General features: G+C 44.6%; 1 protein-coding gene across 2 annotated transcripts in view; it reads left to right on the top strand.

Annotated features, from left to right (window-relative positions):
* The window catches only part of LZTS2 (leucine zipper tumor suppressor 2), a 778,631-nt gene that overhangs the window by 656,622 nt on the left and 100,760 nt on the right, over positions 1 to 21,249 (top strand). For both annotated transcript variants that reach the window (XM_086922677.1, XM_086922678.1), the window contains one exon: positions 14,518 to 15,039. In XM_086922677.1, coding sequence (XP_086778803.1) covers positions 14,557 to 15,039 — 483 coding nt within the window. In that variant the 5' untranslated portion in view covers positions 14,518 to 14,556. The remainder of the gene's footprint in view (positions 1 to 14,517; positions 15,040 to 21,249) is intronic.

Genomic DNA, 21,249 nt, shown 5'->3' with positions numbered 1-21,249 from the left:
TAAAACAAAACCACCGAGCCAAACCACTTCCAGCTGGAGTCTGAATACAGTAACAGTTGCCTGTTCCAGCCACCCCAGAAGGGGAGCACACATCTGTGTTGCACGTTAAAAGAAAAGTGGGTCCAAAAGAAACAAGAACCAGGCGATCCCCACCGCTACCATCGCGATGATGCAGCAGCGTCCAGCTGGGGGGGGGGGCTTTTGTCCTCGGACAGCGACTCTGGTCATGGTGACACCGATGATGGACCAGATTGCAGGGTTCCTACTACATGATGTTTCATGTTTGTACCTGATTGTTGCCTTCTTGCGGTCTGCGTCGCCTTCCTGCAGCCCTGTGTCCAGCTCTGCATTGTTCATGTGCTAATGTGTGCTATTTTGGAATCGTGGAATAAATACATGACTTAAAGAATGCATCGCGCTGCACCGAGGTTGTTTTCTTGTGGTTTCCTGGCACCCGCTGCGTCCAGACCACCCTCTTAATGTGTCAATAATTTTTACTGTACGATCGATCAAGTCATGAAAGTAAAAATAATATAAAATATATTTAGGCGGCAGAGTAAGGGTTCGCACGCGCCGTCCCAGGGCCAGATACGTCATGCAGGGTGTTGCTCCATTTCAGCGCACTTTGCCAAGAAAGCAAAGCAGACAGAAAGCCCTCGGGCCCGAGAGGGTTCCTATATTTAGCACACGTTAACTTTCGCCTTCTGCCGAGCAGTAAACAAACAGCAGTCGGCACTGCAGTGCGAGAGACGAGAGCCGGGCCTACTCGCGAGCAGGGGAGGCCGCCATTACGCGTCTGCGCGCGAGAGAGAGACCTCACACAGCCAGGTTGAAGGAATTCATGGATTCCACTGACAAAGGCACCCCCATGCGCCCTCCCCGCACGCGGCCAGCGCACAACTGAACGATTCAGTACCTAGCAACGCCCACCAGGACAACAAGTGAGCTCATTTCAGTGCCCCTAATCAAGGGCATGGCGAAATATGTCAAAGGCATCAAGCACAGGACCAGTGGTTCAATGTAGGCCTCCCACCCAGAGAGAAGGCAGGCTCGCTCATCCTCAAACTAGGAAAACTCTGCGAAAATAAAGTCCAAGTGTAGCTTTTTTGGGTGGAAGGCCTTGTGAAGTATTACTTTTCGTGGAAAGGACTGAGTGCAAGAAAGCCCTGCTGTGCGCCTTTACTCCAGCTGGTAATTCACACCAGAAAGAGCCTTCACAGATCACATTCATAAAGTGAATTCCAACCCAAAAATAAAATATTTGAGGTGGGGTTTCCCAGGCCATTTCCAAGCAATGTTTCAGGCAGCGTTCTTGCCTAATACTACTGTGCGAATCCCATCTTTCAGGATCTGACCGGTACTGACCAGTTAGAAATTAGTGTGGGTGCAGTGAGCCTGGGAGGCGAAAGAACTATGTGAGCACAGAAACCTATACTGATTGAATGGATGGAATACGTACACAGAATACAAAGAAATGTGTCTTTTTGGTTTGAATGCTGCCTTAAGTGTTTAAAAGAGTAGCCAAGTGTGGGTTTAGCTGGGAAACGAGGATGTGGCTAAAATCTAAATGAAGTGGAAGATGGTTTTATATTCAAACCTCATTATTAAATGTGTGGCACAAATCTTTAATTGGGGATGTGTTGACCGTGCTGCAAGGTTACCAGAAACTATTTACAACCCACAAACCTCTGGATTCGGGCACCTAGGATATTCAGGTTTTGTGCATAGTCAGTGAGACCAATCTGAAAGATCCAAAGTCTCTAATTTCTGTATCCCACCACCCAGTTATATTGCTAATCACCCAGGGTTCCGTAGTCTGCTTCAGACAGTGCAGGCACATCCACAGCAATATTTTAACCAGTCTTCGTCTCTGGTGCCTGCCAGTTGAATCCATCACTGAAGGGATGGAGGTGCACTAAAGTCAGAAGAAGGCAGCCCTGAGCTTGAAGGGATGTGCTCCAGTCAGGATACTGAAAAGTACACACACAATACTTTATTGGCATGGAAAGCCGGAGTGCTGTTACTAAAGTTAATGCACTGACGGGTAACTGGAGCATAATCAGTCCTATAGTGGTCTGTGCAGATACTAGAATTCCTGAGTTCTACTCAATAGCCAGGGTACATTCTTAGGTGGGCGAGCATAATCTGGCCAAAATGTCCTTCCTGTAATCCAAATGTGCCAGAACAGGACGTACCCTGCTCGTAGTGTGCACTGTACCTGTTGAACTACTAGTTCAAAATAATATCAAACATTTTTTACTCCTTTCATAACCAAAAAACAAAAGTATTCATAATATAAACATAACTCTTGGCGATATATTTTCTTTAGCCAAAGTCTCTTTTATTCTTTTCAGTTGTATATTTCATCAATATTTAGCCAAAGTCTCTTTTACTCTTTTCAGTTGTATATTTCATTAATGTTATATCATCATATTTAATGTATATTACATTTGTTGTACAGAAATGATTTCATCATCCACAAATCTTATGTTCAATTCTACTTAATATTTCTTAAATGCATCCATAGTTGATCTTGAACCACAATTTGACGCTGGGCCAATGTATTTCGGAATGCGTGTTCCTTCAGAGGAAATCTTGAAAATGCCTAATGTCTTGCTTATGGCGTTTTTACACCTGGGACCGTAATTTGAGCATGTAACCGCAAGAAACTGCACTTTAGTTGACTTGCGTTTTTACTGTTCGCAGGCAAATGATATAGAGTTGTTGTGGCAATGGCGCTTTATTCTAGTATTTCCGTCTTCAACAGAATCTCAGTCTTCAATCTGTATCAAATTGATGTAATCTCAACAGTATATCTTGAATAACCTTGCCCTCTGTTGCAGAGTTAGCGGTGTGACAACAGACAGTATTCCTAGATACGGCAGATTACATAAAAGAGACTCAAGCTTCCAAGTCGGGAGAAGAGGGCAAGGTTATTCAAGATTTTGGTTATGAAATGAGTAAAAAATGTTTGATATTATTTTGAACTAGTAGTTCAACAGGTACAATGCACACTACGAGCAGGGTATGTCCTGTTCTGGCACATTTTGATTATGGAGTGTGAAGCCAACACACTATAGTAGTGTAGCACCCTTGTACAAATAGAGTGTACGATTGGAAAAAGTTTTGATAAATAAAACAGAGTGTGCCCCTCTCCCTCAGGGAATTGTATTTACTTCCTGTAATCCAACCACAGTACTGGGTTCAGATGGCACTCTGCTGGGCCACATTGCCTGCTCATTTTAACGCCATCATTTAAGCTGATACCCCTCTTTCCACACCAAATTCGTCTCCATTTCCCTCTCCTGGTGATTGACATGAAAAATGCATTGATTGCAGCTACCAGCTTTATTGTCAAAGATAAACCCGGATCACCTTAAGCTGGTCTGCTCTCTTGAAGATCAAAATGCATAATCATGCGGGAACAAGACAACACCCAGTTCCCAGAGTTAAAGATCCTTCCCACCTGATCCAGATTCACACACTTCTGTATAGAGAGTAGGCTGACCATTGCAAACGGACATGTTCGAAGTTACTTGAGTTAGTAGTGCAAACACCTACCACTGCTGGGGCCAGCCACCCCTCCCTGTCCTTAAATCCCCCTCTTGTTATGTCTTTTTCAGTGGGCCCTTCTGACTCTCCTGTGGTATTTGAGCATCTCCCTCTCTGACTGCAGCTCAGTCCAGGGAGAACCTTGCAGCTATCTTTGCTTGCACATGGGCTCCTTTGGGATGTTTGTTCCCATTGTCTCTATACAATTCTTTTGTCATTATTGGCATTTCTGTATATTTGCTGATGTTGATGTTCAGCCTGCATTGGCTACACCTTTATCCAAGTTTAGCCGTGTGGCTAGTAATGCAGGAATGGGCACCTCACCAACTGAATCACATGTGACAATAACCATCTGTTTGTGGCATTCTAGGCAAGTAAAATGCTTTACCTCTCCCATAATGTAAGCTTTTAACCGCATGGAGAAATAAGAGAATAGCCAACCAAATTGTAAAGCTTACAACGAGGCCAACTTTGAGTTAAAAGCATTAATAATAACAAGGACGTTGAGCAAAGAAAATGTGATATTCTGAGGCAGATGTGGTGCTGCTGTTTTATGATGGATGCACAGCCCTTTGCCAGTCTCCCGAGCAGGGCTGGTGTTTTGCCACGTTCTGCTGCTGGTTGAGAACCAAGCCGGAGGAAGGTTCTGGGCAGGAGGCCATGTGTGGGCCTTGGCGTAACCAGAGCTGGTCAATTATCCCCTTTAATTTAAGTAATGAAGACCTGTCTGTGCGTGCTTTGAACTGTGCGGAATGTGAGGGGAGGGCTGGTGCTATCTGCAGTGCCATTCTGTTCCAGAAAGGCATTTCTCAAGGCTATGGTTCATATAGCAGCAAGTCAAGGGCAGGGAGTGCACTAACAGCCTCCCACCCAGACTCAAGCAGGGAAGATTTTTAGGTCTGGCCTGGAGATGGTTTTCAGCTGTCCTTTGTCAAAAGACCTCTTGTGTATCACCGTTGAGCCATCCAGATACTTACCATTAGTTTGGTTTTTCTTGTCATTCTAAGTTCTTAGATTCTTATTTGATGGCTTTTCTTTTCCTTCTTGTATTTTCCCCCCACCACCACACTTTTATCCGTCCACTGTTCACATTCAGAAAACTGTTTTTCTTTCAGCACTTTGTGCAAGTGCATGTGTTTTCTTTCAGTCTAGCTTGTGTGTTGTGCTGCTTCACCACAAAAAATCAACCCACCCACACACTGTATTGCTTCTATGTCCCCCTCCTATCTCATCTGTTGCTTCACCTGCCCCCCCTGTTCCCCTCGCACTCCACCGCTCTCCTTGTTTCTCCCCCTTCCTGGACAGTCTCATTTGAGTTTGCTTTTTTCTTTAATTTATTTTTCCTTTGCTTTTTAATTTTCCAAGGTGCTTTATTGTGCGCTCCTGATTCCCCAATTCGCTTAGACAGCCCCTCCACTACTTGCCTCCCCATCTAATTTTTTTTTTTTTAATGGAAGGACTGACGGCTGCAATATTTTGCTGGTCTGCCCCTATGAACAAAAAATGTGCTCTGCTCACTTTTATGTATTTTTTACTGCTCTTCCGTGCAATTTCTAGGTTTTTACTTTCCATTAGAAGATGGGCATCCACCATATTTGAACAGTGAATAAAAGCGATCATGACTCCCATATGTGCCTGCGTAATGACCAATGCATATATATGCATCATCACACAATTTTGTTCTAATTCTGTTTGCCATCAGCCATAACTTTTTTTTTTGTCGATGCTTAACTGCTTCTGCAAAAAAAATGGCTAAGCCAATAAGTCTTCAGAGGCCAGATCTATTGGCTTTGCAAATGCTTGTTTGTAAGTAGAGTACACCTCGGTGACATGCTGAAAACCAAATCACTCTTGCAGAAACTTGTTAACAAGGAAGTACTGACCTCCATGATATTTCTCTGGTTTTAGAGGTGCCGCAGACACGCCAGTTTTGTAACCTTTTATTTGCTGTGTGAGAGGAAGTGGGACCTCAGGGAGCGAGGGACCTGGAGATGGGGTTGCTGTCATTCAGGCGGCACAGCCTGGTGTAGCTTAGTGGGACACTAATGGGGCGGAGCTTCAAGATGGGGCAGGGCTAAGCAGCACAGCTGGAGGGATGGTGCCTGGAGAGGGGAAACCACTTATCAACACAAACCGGGCTTTTGAATCCGCACTCCTGTGTGCCCCAGGAGGCTGCAAAATCTGTAATGGTTTTCATGATTCAGAGCCACCACATCAGGGCTTTAAGTGGCCCGGGTCTCATCGGGGCTGAGCACAGGCAGTTTTTTAACACCATCGGTGCGGTGCAGATGTACCCCGTGCGCTGACAGTGATTGATTCCCATTGTTCATGACGAGCTCAGCTAGTCATGAGTGTACGAGGGGTGTACCTTATGACGAGCTGAGCTCGTCATGAGCATCGAAGGGGTTAAAGGGGGCCTCGAAACGGGTATTTATCAGGCTCTGTCTTGTGCCCTGGCGGTCCGTTTTTTTCGTGACTGCAGTAACAGCAGGCACATCGATGTGCGCGCGCTCACTTCTCACTAGTGGAGAAGTTATGGTACAACGTCATGCCAGGAGAGCGTTGTAGGGGGAAGAGAAATCCTTAACCCCTTCTTCGTTGCCTGCGTCGGCCAACGGCCGTCGCGAGCACTACCGTAGTGCTGCGCACGTCCGGTGGCCGATGCGACACCACACACTCACGGAAACGACTGCACTGCGGCAGATTCTACACCGCGCAAAAAGGTTAAAAAGTGTCATTCTCTCTCTGGATTTCCCTTCTCTTTTTGAAACTCAGGAGCAGCAACATTGTTGTGGTGTCACAAGGGCTTTAAGTGGAAGCTTTTTCAATATTCTATACAAGTCATAGTTGCTGCTTATTTATCTAATGCAAGCAACAGCCATTGACAAAGCCACTAGTCCTGGCTTTATTATAGGTATGATGTTACTTGTTGTATCATATATGTGGATGCAATGACAGAAACAGCAATACACAAGTCGGGCAGGATACTATGTTCCGCACAGATTTTTAGTTGTGATTTTATGCTACGCCACTACATTGGCCATGCCCATTTGAGAGACTCGATTACCACCCCCCCACCAATTTTTTTTATGCCACTTAAAGCCCTTCACCATATACAGCTGGAAACCCAGTCTGTGAAAGGGTGTCCAGCTCATCTGTTGCTCACCATGTGATATACGGCTGTTTACAGGGTATCCCCGCGTGACACACACATGCACCATGTGAGTTTTGGCACGTTCGGTGCAGCATCTAAATACTGTAGTCCATCTAACTCCACTTTTGAACATCTCTTTCGATTTTCCTTACCTCTATGGCTGAATCCATGCATGTTACCATGTATTTAATTTATAATAGAAAATGCAAAAGTAAAAAATATATATATAACCTTCCGTAAGAGGTACAGACCTTTCATAGGGATTGGTCAGCGCCTTAGTAAAACAATTGTAGGTGTAGGAGATCAGTAGAGTCGGGGTGCACTCGAAGGCACTTCACAAAGTAAACACGGCCAGACAAAAGCCACAGCTGGCCTGCGCCTGCTGGAGGGGGGAGGGGGGGGGGGGGGCACGAGAGAGGAGGCTGCTTGTTATCTTAACTTCCCAGCAGCAGGACCACCCTTTCCCTTATCTGTCAGCACATTTCTCGCCCTTCAGAGCAGCCCCGCCATCTGTCTCCTGCCACCCTCCGTCCCACCCGCACGGATGCGTCCTCTCTCTCGGCTGCTTCCTTGTGTGAGGGCAGATTTCCGCGTCGTTACTCGAGTGGTACAATATTCGGCCATGGGGCGCTTTTATATGTGGCAAGAGTTTTATGCGCCCTGCAGATGAAACGTTTGAGTGTCTGAGCTCCACAAACCCCGCTTGTTTCTGTTTTATAACAACCCACCCCTCATGTATCAACGTGTTTGAACTAATCCCTATGTGGCATGGATGTCGAATTCACCAAAATGGCAGAGGAAGGGAGAGTGACCCATTTGATACCGAATGACCTGAGAGGGCAGAGCACTTGTCAAGCCCCTTCCCCCGAAAAGACTCATATTTGCGCCCAAGGGATTGAGGGGAAAGGAAGGAATACCAACTACAGTCCTGTTTACTTCTTTCCAGTGCTCCTTATTCAGACCTGAAAATCAGTGATAAATGCAAAAACAGTTGATGGATAGAATGCAGAACAATGTTATACATTCACCCCAGTACAGAGATCTGGGCCTAAATCCATCGTTTTTTTGCTCACCACACCACCCCAGTTAAGACATGGCCATATGCAAATCAGTCTGACCCTGTGCCTCATGGGAACAGTCCAGCCCGAACTGCCAAGCCATGTCTTCCCTGGACCGGAATCAAGCATCCTAGGACTGGTTTCAGCGCAAACTCCAAAAGCAGCCACTACTGGTTCTTGTGAGAATCAGAACCCTCCGGGTAATAAGGAGACGGACCACGAACTGGATACACAGATGGTTTTATTGTTCAAGGGTTGAAAACCGCGAGGGCAAGACGCGTTTCGGGCTTCCAAAGCCCTTGTTCACACATAAAAATATATATATATATATATATATATATATATATATATATATATATATATATATATATATATATATATATATATATATATATACATATACAGTAAAATCAAAAGTTCTTGGCTAACACTAGACCTAAACAGAGGATACACAAGGGGTCAGAGGGTCAAGTACATGTGTAGATTGGAGAGAACATTTTAAAAGGAAAGAAGAGCAACTAATGGTTGAATGAAAGAATGGAAGGAAACATTTAGATAAAGTTTGAAGGACAAACACACCTGCCTTACCTGTGGCATTTGCACCAGGAATATTGCAGTTTGTTAGTGCTGTAAGTAACTGCTGTCACAGTTCAACAAAGGCAACCTTGTTTCTTTGTGTCCTGAGGGATCGTTCAAATGCGGAGTTGGTTCTTCTCAGAATTTGGCAATCCGTTCTCAAACTGATCTCATCAGTTGACTGGCTGGCATGTATTGTCTGTTAAAGGTATCTGCAATTCATGTGGAGCAAGATAACTATGCATTGCAACAGGAAAGGAAGGTACATGTATTCAGGGCTGGCTTTAGCACTGGTGACGCCCAATGCAACAATGTTTTTTGGAACCCCCCCCCCCCAATGACGACCTCCACCACAGATTCCCTCCCCACCACCCTTTAATAGTCTCCATAACTACTCTCTCTCTCAGATGCATTCAATTAATTTAATAGCGTAACTCTTAAAAGTGAAGGGTGTCAGAGCACTTTACATAACACACATTACATTATCAATCATAGGTGTGTAAATTAGTTTATAGGAAATGTTACATATGAGACAGAGGACAACAAGGGGTAGATTCACATATTATCCATACAGGTAGGCAGTATAGTTGAAGAGTACGTTGTCTGGGGAAGCACACACTCTGAATTTAAAATGTAACACAATGGATTGGGGCACTCTTTAATAACAGGAACTGATTTGTACCCAAATAAACCTTTTTTTGCAACATTACAAGAATGAAAGTCTGGGGAAAAATCCATACGCTCTAATCTGAAGTCTGCACGCAGTTCTTTGACAGTTAATAGCTCACTGTAAACTGCAACTAATAAAAGGAAGTCTCTGAAAAAATAGTAACCCACTGACCTGTTTACATTACATTCACTTTGTGATCTGCATGGTACATGTTCTTTGCAGCAGACATATTAACCCTCTGTGATACTTTGCCATGAATCAAAACTTCCACGAGTCTACTAGACAGAACTCCGTCTCGCCTGGAAGAACATTAATCACCGGAGTTTCCTTGACGGTTTAATTGTGCCTGAAAATTGCTGGAGGCTAGGAGTGCGGCAGCAGGTGCTCTTAAGCACAATATAAACTAGCAAACACACGCCCCCATGCTAAGTCAGCACCCGGTGGGGTGGCACTGGCCGCACCGCCCTAGAGCCAGCCCTGCATGTATTTTACTTAAAAAATAGTGTGTAAAATATGCAACTCTAAAATCCTACCTGTAGTAATATCAGGGAGTGCTGTATGCACTCCTTGATACTTACTATTACCACATGTCCAGTGGCACTTTTGTTTATTTATAATATTTAAACTAGCCTATGTACTTGGTGAGGAATCTTGTTTTACGAGTGTGTGTGTGTGTGTGTATATATATATATATATATATATATATATATATATATATATATATATATATACCTAGTTTCCATAGGTAATAGATTGTTTTTGGTTTGGTAATAACTTAGGTGCCGCTTGACAAATCTTTATAAAACCTACAAAAAATAAAAAAAAGTTCATTCACCTCCGCTCCTTCCTGGGAAGTTTCAGAGTGATCTTTGAAGTGGGGATCGAGAGGGGGAAAAAAGGGGGGGGGGTCCAAAACTGCAATTTCCTCATGTAATTTCCATACTAACGTTTGAGCACTGCTACCACGAAAACTGCCGAATTACACCAAATCTTGTAGAAAGATAGATCATTACCCAGAAAGTGTGATTTTGTGATTTAATGTAAAATAATCAATTTTGAGAAATCAAGGCTCAAAATTCATGTATATCTGTGTAGTTGGGTTAGTGCGACTCTTGGGGTAGTCCCGCAGGCACACAACTTCAAATATTAGTACAATCTGACTGCCAGAGCGGGGAGATTGCTCTGTGATTGGATGGTCGCAACATGGTGACCAATGTTGCAGCTGCTGTTTCAAAACTCGGACTTGGGTCCTGAAACCTAAAACAAAATAAGGTTGGGGGGGGCAGGATAGGGTTATCTTACACCATGGACCTCGTGGGGGAATGCCGAATGACCCCCCTACCCCCTCCCTTGGGATCAAATGAAAATAACTTTTCTTTTTCGGAGCACTATAGGAGTCCTGTGGCAAATACTCCTTCATGTATAGCCTTTGGCTGTGTGCCATTACGGTGGTTTGGCAGCCATGGGGGTTTGGGCGTCCATAGATGGTTGGGTGCCTGGCCTGCCTCAGCGGTGTTGGCTGTGTGTGGTGGGGGGTGGTCACCAAAGGAGGTTGGTATAGTTACGGATGGTAATCAAATTGAACTTTAGGTGAAATACCCCTAGAACCTCACTGAAAAGAACAATGGTTTAAGTGACGTTTTAGTTGGGTATAGTAAGAGTATCTTAATTTACAATTAAAAGAAACCTTAAGATTTCACTGAAAAAACTCAAGATTAAAGCGACATTAAAGTTAGGTGAAAATGTCAGTTTAAACATCACATTTTAAACCAAAAAAAACACACTGAAATTTACCAGCTATAGTTAGCTCAAAAAAATTATAGCTTGCGCTCTCGCCATGCACCGTTTATGATCTTGCATATTTTAACAAATATGATATATTTTATGACATAATTGATGCTAACACTCTGCATGTTGGTGCGTGAGTATGTTTTTTGAGTTCATTTCAACTGGTGTATTCCACTTTTTTTAGTTTAAAATGTTAAGTTTAAACTGACATTTTCACCTGACTATAAACTCCCTTTACCTTTTTTGTTTTTTTCAGTGAATGTATATATGTATGTATATATATATATATATATATATATATATCTATCTCACTTTCATTCCAAGTCCTATTCACCATCAATGGATCAGGCACAGGGGGATTGTGAAATATACCATTCGTCTTCTATTGTGTTGTCAAATAGTATCAACAACTAGACTGTCCCCTCTACATTATCTCTGTCTACGTATCTGCACCACGACAGTAACAACCTCTCAATTCAATAATACAGTATTTGCATTGTTGTTATTTAACATAAGCAATGATTGCATATCTCCCACATTACTCACGACCGTTTTTACCTCGCATTGCTGCTCGTGAAGTGCTTTGCGCTATGGCCCCTCACAGGCCAGGTCCCAAGTTTATTAATGCCAAAGCTGGTGCCCTCAATTGTCGTCCACATTTTATATTGGCTGCATTTCAGTTTACGTGTTCATGTAGCAGTTAATAACATTGAAATTGTATAAAGTGTCATACTGCAAGATACATTATTGATCACAGTAGTACATACATAAATCCATTTCAATATGGCTGATAATGGCAGCGTTACAGTTCACTTACCGATTCATCTATTTTCCTAACAAGGAGCAGCCATTGAATTATATAAAGTGCCATAATGCGAGATAAGTTCTAATCAAATAGCTTACAACGGGTCCGGTATAGTCCGATTTTCAAAACATTATAAAGTGTCCTCATACAATGTATACCCAGCCACGTATTAATCCATCTATTTTCATAATTACAAGAAGCAGCATTTAAATAATGTAAGTGTCATAGCGCGAGATGTATTTTAGTCACATTGATTACAGTGCTTTATGCATAGTCCGTTGTTAAGTGTCCTAGTTCAATGTAATCCCAGTGACATTTTCTGCAGCTTCTCATGTCTGTGAGTTATGTGAAGGCACATAGAGCTATGTATGTTCGGCTAGTCATGTGGGCCCTTCTCTTCAATATTCACATGTGATCTACTTGCCCCCATTACTCAGAAATCACTGTTCAGTCTGTTTTGTTCCTGTTTGTTGGTTTATTATCAAAGTGGAAATTAGAAGCACTCGAGGTATATAAAGTGTCTTAGTGCAAAACAGTCTAAATGGCCACAATTGATCCACAATCTATATCATTCTAAAGCATCGTAGTGTGGCGTAATTCCAACCATTTTTGCTGCAGAATTCTCCTGCCTCTAGATTATATAGTGGCACATATGGTTGTGTGGGATGTACTTGGTTCTGGGTACATTGACCATCTTTGTATATATGGATGACATTAACCCGGTCATGTGTTGTTGTTGTGTTTTTCTTCATGAGATCTGTATTGTGCATGCAATCACTGCATACAAGTCCAACAAAAGTCAATTCCTTTTCTTTAAATATACGACATTATTTTATAAACATGCTTTCTAGCATGTCCCGGTGCGCTAAAAAATTCAGTTCAAGGTAGCGGAGATTCATCCATTGCCAGCAGTGCCCCATATTCAAATATATTTCACACATTTATCAACTTGCAGTAAACAAGGTGGCGGTTCCAATGTATAAAAGAGTGTTGAACCCTCCAAGCCATGTCGCTCATTAACATATTGATTGAGTGAGCATTGGGCACCACTGATGTTAATATGCATATCCCTGATCAGTGTCTCTTGACCAACGGATTGCATGTCCCCGTGAAACTCATTCAGGGCATCCTCTGCACTATATGCCCCTTGCTGTGTTCAGGGAGTCAATGAGTCGCAGTTATATATCTACGTGGAGCTTTGCATCTAAATTTTGACCCCATGGGTTCTCAGAGCCCAACAGAACGATCATCCTCTATACACATCTCCGCAGCTCTAATTCACGTTCTCCAGTCTGTGGATGTGCAGTGATATGTTTGATCTGATAGTTTTGGAGGATGCTTGGTTTTCCACTGTAAACCTTCCAAAATGCTTTACCATTGGGTAATTTCTAGTTTAATCACTGATAGCTCGCAGTTATTGTATGATACGGACTCTAACTCTATTGATAGAACTCCCTACATATTTCATTCGACAGTCACATTGTAGTTTACAGACCACCAACTCCGTATCGTAAGCGATCATTTCATTGATCTCCCATGGTCTGCTTTCAAATGTCTCGTACTCCCTTTTGTTGACTCCATGCAAGCACACTTTGCGCACTTCCAGAAGCCCAGGTTTTTGTTTAGCAGCCAGTTGCCGTTTTCTTTTCCGATGCACATACTTGTAGTAATGTCACCTAGTGACCCGGATTGTCGATATGTTATTCGTGGGTACTGGTCAACTTTGCCTTTTATATGTTCATCATTTCGGGGAATCTGCCAGTTTCATTCCGGTATAGATTTATTGTACCGATACTCTTTATTGAACTTCGTGAAGAACCTGATATGGGAAGCATTCTGATTAGTTTTCCCAATCAGATGAATTTAGTTTAACTTCATTCCCTGTTATTTAGTATCTCCTCTTTTTCTGTGAACATACTCACTGGTATACCTCATCCAAGATTTTCTTAGGGTATCCCAGGTTCCAGGAATCTCCCGATCGTCATTTCCGCTTCCCGCCGGAAGTCATTATCAGAGGAGCAGATTCTGTGAGCTCTCAGCGGTTGGCTGTAAGGGATGCTCCACTTTAGCGCCTTAGGGTGCCCACTGTTTCCATGTAAAATGGAATTACATGTGATTTTGTAGTTCCTGTATAAACGCCACTCTCAAATTTCTTTATAATCATCAACTCATAAGGCCCCCAGTCACCAATTATAAAAAAACATTTAAAAATCGATATAAAAGTTCTGACTTCACAATGTCTGCTGCCAGAGCCAGCAGCTGAGGTGAAAGGCGGGACAGGTCACAGAGCATAATTGAAGCAGCTGTGTAAAATGTTGCTTATCTTTCTTCTGCTCTATTTTTCTAGTTTACAATGACAAGCAGGGAGAACATGCTGATTTTTGCAAGCCATAAATAGTTAGAGAAAAGCTAGCATCATTCCGAATGTTTCAACACATTCCGAACTACTGCAGATATTTTATTTTATAAACTGATTTCTATGGAACGGTTTCTAATATCTGCAAAAAATATCTAACGGTTTTTTTGATGTGTTTAATTTTGCACTATAGGTTTTGTTTCTATTCGTCATGTTTGCTAACGCGCCATTTCATATGAAAGTTACGCACCAAGGTCTTAAGTGGTTTGTGGGAAAGGTGGTGGTGTGACTGTGTTATATGGGATAAAGTATCCCAGTGTACATGATGATATTGCAAGTCACCTCGGGGTTCCATAACCTTATAAAGGAACTCAGCCTTCAGCCTTGTTCCTCTGTATAGTTATGGAACACCTAAGTGGCTTGCAATATCCTTGTAATGTACAGTACTGTGTTTAATGTTTCCTGTAAATTGACACCTATGAAGATGCATATGTTTAGTAAAATGCATAAAGGTTTTGTAAGTACCATGTATCCTCATTCCTCTTCCTTTCATTCCAGGTCTCATTTTCAGATCGGGGCCAAGCGTACACCGACGCCATGGCTATTGTCCAGCCATTTCCATTGACCATCGACCAGAAGTCTGAAGCCAGTGGTACGCAGCTTCTTTCGGCCACAGGTTCACCCACCACCCTGACCATTATGGGAAGTGTCAGCAGCCTCATCTCAGGAAGATCATACCATGACAAGCAGTGCAAGGCGAGTGAATTCAGCAGCAAGTGCCGAAAGTCTGCCCACGTGACCAACTTTTTCAAGCAGCAGGAAGGGCTTCTGAAAAATGGCTACAGCTCCCAGGATCCTCTGCTTCATGGTTTACCAACTAAAAAGTCCTGCGCGGCTGGGGCGGCGGGCAATGGGGGCTACACGTACTTAAATGATGATTTTAAAGGGGACTGGAATGAAGATGTGTGCGCCAGCAGCCCAGGCAGCGACACAGAAGACATTCGGGAAGAGCGGTCCTTGAGCGGTCACTTAAGGGGACCGCCACCCAAGCTGATACCGGTGTCGGGGAAGCTGGAGAAGGTGAGACACTGTTTGAGTCACTATTTGAGTATTAAGAAGAGCACAAGAGCAGTGAAGTGGTGCAATTCACAGTTGGCAAAAAGTCAATGCTTTCATTATTTTCGGAGAAAAAGTTCATGACTGAAGTGAGGAGGTTTAAGACACCTCAATAAAATGGTTTCAGGATGTGGCTTTAATTGCAACTTCATTGACCAATTTACAAATGTTTCTAGAATTTTCACTTGAAATCCACCACACCTTGCTTCAGTACCCACAGAATATCCAGGACACTATCAGAGAAGCGGGGGGCGGGCCAAAAATGATCTCACACTTTGGCGATAGTGTGACACTACGCTGGCTGCCTGTGACCTGCAGAATACCATTTACACCTACACACACACTCTCCACATTCTGAACTGCAGTCCTAACATCCAGTTAGCAGTACATGTATATTCGACCGATAAAACATAGAAACATTCAGTAAGCTCTACAAATCAACCATGAAAGTTTTTCTGTGTAACTCTTGTAGTTTTCAGTGACTACAGCTCTGGGTACTGTAAAACGCAATAAGCTGGAACAGAACCGAAAGCACTCTCCTTTATGCAAATTCTCCATGATGTTGCTCAGAACGCAAGGGCCTTCCCCTCTGATGTCATTTGAAACAAAATTCCCGAATGCATTACTGCTGGTTAAAATTTTTGCCCAAGCAAAGTTCCCAAGTAATGGCTTCGCTTGCGTAACCTAGTCTTAGTTCCGCTTTTAATAATCGGGGGAGACAGTTTTATTTTGTTCATTTTCAATAATTTGCCTTTGAAGTTATGACAGCTGTGCCTTTCAACTGCCGGGGATTTAGGATCATTTTCCCGTTCAGCATTGTTCAAGGTTCCAGAGCAAGGTCCACGGTGCGTGTGTGCAGAGGGCATTTGAGCAGCACACTCTCTCTTGGTTAAGAAACTCAGGTTTTCGACTTGCTCGTTCTCAGGCCAAAGGATGCCGGCACAGGCACACATTGAGACTATTTCTACCTAAGGTCTTTCAATTCACAAAGTGTTGAAGCACTGCCATCTAGTGGGAAGTACTTCAATGACAGAAGTGAATTACAGTATTTACTTGTTTTTTTAGGTCTCGCCTGTCGATGCGCATGCGCATCGAGCAAGCGAGACTATAGGGGCTCATCGACTCTTTTCTAACTTGCAAGGAATCGTGGCGATTCCTTGCAGTGCCCGTGACTTTTAAGGTCAATGCGCATGCGCATTGAGCTTATGCGCATGCGCATTGACCTTAAAAGCGCGTGCGCGTGCACGTCCGTCTCCTAACAACACACACACACCCTCTCCCCCGCTCCGCCCCCTCCCGCCGTGTCGCATTTCTCTTTCTCCTCCCCCTCCCCTCTCTCCCCTCCGTCTCGTTTCACACACACCCTCTCCCCCGCTCCGCCCCCTCCCCGCCAACACCGCCTCGCGAGCTCGTCATTCCAAACCCGCCCTCCCCCACCTCCCCCCTCCTCCTCTCCTCCCCTGCCTGCCGCTAGCCTTGCCTACTCTCTCGCACCCTCCCCCAGCTCCGCCCCCTCACTACTTGTTTTCTTTGCCCTTCCTTCCTCTTTCTCTTGCTACTTTCAGTGTTTAATACTCTGCCCCTTTCTTTTTCCCGCTAATCTTCTCCCTCTCCTCTTCCGTGTGCCCCATCTCGTTCCATTCCTCTTGTCCACCCTGGCGCTTTCCTCCGTCACCACCTGCCTTCTCTCTGTGTCCTTCTCCGCTTCCGTGTCTATTTGGAGAAGGACAGACGGAGATCCCACTAGCTCGCGGTACTCCATCCGAGGACGGCGGCCGAAACGGGCTCCAACATTTCCACCAATCATGTGTACCTTCTGGCTTCTGGTAACTCTCTGTTATTCCGTCTATGACAAGAAGTTGATACCGTTTGCTGCAGTTGTGTGATAAATGCTGAGACGGGCCAAGCTCCGGTTCTGCGTGTGTTTCTCTGCCTGTTTGTGAGCGCGAAAGAATTGAGATGGTTCTATGTTCCCTGGCTGCTCTTTTCCTAAGCACCTTGAATGTCGAAACCCGACCAGTTTCCCCATGGCCCGTTGCAAATGAGCAACCGGTATTGCATTTGTTACAGACTTATTTATTTTATTTTTTTTCCAATCATATTCCGGTTTTTGGTCGTGCCTGCCAGACATCGTAGCTTTCTGGTTGCAAAAGACTTATTGTTGGTTTGCTATGAAAATACATATCGGATTGAAGCCTGCCCGTTGGTTACCACTTGTTGGCATTCCTGTCACCCTCGTTTTTCAGCGTCTTTGTGTCCCAGCTTGTCATTTGTGTCTTTGTCCCTCTCATGAAGCCAAGTCTCTTTACCATCTCTTTTGATTGGATTTTTTGCCCCCACCCCAATTGCTTTTCAAGCACTATTTTTTTCTTTTTGGTTGAGCACTCCATGAGAGTGTACGTGTTTTCCACCTGTCTCCGTCATGTACCTCTATCCCTCTGCAGTCTTTGTAGTTATCTGTTACCTGTGTGCTTCTCCCTGCCCCGCCTCCATGTTTTTGCACACACTCTTGTGTCCTCCCCGTTGAGCTTTTGCTCGTGTGCTTCTCCCCCATCTACTCCACATTGCTTACTTGCCCCCTGCTTCTCTTTCCCACCACGGCTTTCTGTGTTTGTCACCCGGCCCTTCATGTTGCTTCCCCACCTTGCCCTCCTTTGTTGTCACTTGTTGCTTCTCTTGCCCACCCCCCATTGCTTCCCCTCACCTGCACTCTGTGTTGCCACACCAGCTCCCGCCACCTGCACTTCAAAAAATCACAAAACACTTGCATACGTATTTTCTTTTAACTTGTTGATCCAGCTCGGATCAGTAATAAAAAGAACAACGGAAAAAAAAACCTGAAACTATCTGCGTCATTTTGTAGGCATGCAAGTGTGCGGGCACAGCAACTAAATGATGCAACTGGTCACATCAAGGTATTTTTTTTTATTTAGCCATGCTGCACATTTCATGGTGCCGTTCAGCCTGGCTAAAATCCATTGACAAAGCCAATTGGTCTCCAAGGTTAGACCTATTAGCTTAGCGAATGCTTTGTATCTTGTGCTCTTAAAGGTAGAGTTGCCAGTGTATTATAGGCCATAGCTGCTGCCGATTACCAGGGCAGCCTTTCGTTCAAGTGGAGCATTATGTGATCACTACTTCTGGCCATAAATGCTAATCCATGCACTTTGTTCACAAAACACGTTTTCCCAACTCCTCTCTAGATTTCAGGCTTAGCCTCTGACAGTCATTGTCCCATGTTCCACCCTCTCCCCCACCCCAGCTCAAGAGTCCTCCTCTGGTTCATCCCACCTGTCATTCATCTACTGCCTTACATGCTTCTGCGTCGGAGGGCAACTATTTGGAATCATTTGAACAGGAATGCTTGGTTTTATCTACGTATCGTTTACATCAAAATGAGGTAAATTTGGTACCAGTTAGCCTCTCTGTTAAAAGTCTACCCTTTTTTGATGCGGTGTCTGTTAAAGTGCTGAAAACAACTGCACACCTCACCCTCAACCCCTCACCCTCACCCACCCCCAACCCCTCACCCCCTCACCCTCACTCACTCACCCTCACTCACCCTCACTCACCCTCACTCACCCTCACTCACCCTCACTCACCCTCACTCACCCTCACTCACCCTCACTCACCCTCACTCACCCTCACTCACCCTCACTCACCCTCACTCACCCTCACTCACCCTCACTCACCCTCACTCACCCTCACTCACCCTCACTCACCCTCACTCACCCTCACTCACCCTCACTCACCCTCACTCACCCTCACTCACCCTCACTCACCCTCACTCACCCTCACTCACCCTCACTCACCCTCAACCCCTCAGCCTCACCCTCACTCACCCTCAACCCCTCAGCCTCACCCTCACCCACCCTCAAAAACTCACCCTCACTCACCCTCAACACCTCACCCTCACTCACCCTCAACCCCTCACCCCCTCACCCTCAACCTCGAACACTCCCCCTCACTCACCCTCACTCACCCTCACTCACCCTCACTCACCCTCACTCACCCTCACTCACCCTCACTCACCCTCACTCACCCTCACTCACCCTCACTCACCCTCACTCACCCTCACTCACCCTCACTCACCCTCACTCACCCTCAACCCCTCACCCTCAACCCCTCACCCTCAACCCCTCACTCACCCTCACTCACCCTCACCCTCAACACCTCAGCCTCACCCTCACTCACCCTCACTCACCCTCAACCCCTCACCCTCACTCACCCTCACTCACCCTCAACCTCATGCTAAAGATTTACAAAAAAACCCATAAACAATTCTAAAAGCACTAACTCTAATGCTGCGAGACCTATTGCATTTCTAATGCTTGTCTTTAACATGTTGAAGTTTTGCAGCGTGAATCTCTTCTAGATTCACATGCTGTTATTATTCTACCATCTTGTGGCTGGGTCCAGAAACAAGTATTGTGTAATCTAAAACCTTTTTGTCTTTGTACGTCGGCCATAGGAGACATGACAGACTTGGAACAGATGTATATGTATCCGACACCTCAGGCCCCTTAGAATTAAGTTTCTAGTTCACAGGTAGTCTAACCAATGATTTTTTGTCACTCGAATGGGATTTGTCATGTGTTGGGAAATCTTTCAATCCAACTACTTTTGGCTTGTACCACAGGGGTAATTGACAGTGACTAGGATGACCGGGTCTCAAGTAGAGGGATACGCCTATTCTATTTTGAGTTTTGCTGCACATCAAGTTGGAAACTAACGTTTCCAACTGGGCTACTACGTAAGATCCCCCTTGCAAACTAGTTGTTCGCTAGAGTTCCATGGTCAGCAGCTCTGTAGAAACGTTCACCAGTGCTTAGTTTGAGCCGGTGCTCAGCACCAGCACTTAATTGGTTTCCGGTGCTCGGCACCGGCACCCAATTGTCAGCACCATACTTGGACAGTCTACCACATGGTGGCGCTGCTCAACTAATTTAGAGATGAGCAGAACAAAGGTTGTTTAAGAATACAATATACATTAAAATTGCTAATTCCTGCCTCCCCAGCCATTCCTTTAGCTTTGGGGACCTGGAGTAATCGGAATTGTTGCATTTACATGCAAGGAAGATGGTTACTAGTTGTTTTGGCAGCGATGACCAGGGCGCTGGGTGGTGCAAGCTGCAGTGGCTTCCTGGTCTGGTCCCGGGCACTTAATATTTTACAAATTAAGCACTACGTTCACCTGAAGTACACCTGGAGCCCGGAGGGCATCCTGTCAGCAGGGTCTCCGTTTGCAGGTAAAAAATACCAAAGGCCAGCCTGGGTCTCTGCTGAACATTACTGGAACTACTGATACAACAGGATCTCTTAGATGGGCACAAAAGGTATGGTAATTCACTTTCACTCTGCAGATACCCTCCTCCATGAGCTAGTTCATTCCTTTGAGAAGAGACAGGACTCCTGCAGAGAAGAAGGATGAAACAAACCTGAAAGCACACAAACCCGCACTCTCCAAGACTCCACTCTGAAGCAGGTCACCCAAGGCGTGAATCGTGGTCAAAGTTCATTAAATAATCAGGTACTGGGTGATTCCACACTACCACACACATGAGAGGTCCAGTGAAGGACACACGTGAGATAATTGCTGGCAGAGGAGCTAGACTGGCTTGATGTCCCTTTTTGGTTCCCCAGTGCATCTTGACTCCGGGGGTTTAGGTGGGAATCTTAAGACTCCTATTTTCCTGACCACTCTTGAGCAACTACTTGCAAACAACAAGGTTCCGTTGATAAAGTTTCAGATGTCACCTGTACCCAGACATTTGGGCACTCAAATTGTTCCTTGGGGTTTTGATCGTCTTAAGGTGAGCAGGATCTCTATCCTGTGCTCCCCAGCAGAAAATGTGATAGACTGCCAATTTCTGTAGTCTGCAGCTTACCAGATGCTCTCTGAAAAAAACAGACTTTGGCAAAATCAATATTTCTCACCTTAGGAACCTTTTTAGCAGTGTTTTTGCGATACTGTACAGCATCCCTGGTGCTGTTCAGCATGACTAAAGAGGAGAACAAAGTCTATGTTGCAGACAGCTGTATTATTTTACATGCACGCACCTACAAAATGACACAGTTGCTTTTTTTAGGTCTTGTGTAGGCAGCGCTTGTGCTGTCTCTTCAAGACCTGCTGTATTCAGGGTATGAGCATGAAGCTCTGCCCACTTGCCACCC

Source organism: Lissotriton vulgaris, chromosome 5, assembly GCF_964263255.1.
Source record: "Lissotriton vulgaris chromosome 5, aLisVul1.2, whole genome shotgun sequence".
Classification (NCBI taxonomy): domain Eukaryota; kingdom Metazoa; phylum Chordata; class Amphibia; order Caudata; family Salamandridae; genus Lissotriton; species Lissotriton vulgaris.
The sequence above is the reverse complement of the archived record's forward strand: the minus strand, read 5'-3'. Positions and strand labels throughout refer to the sequence as shown.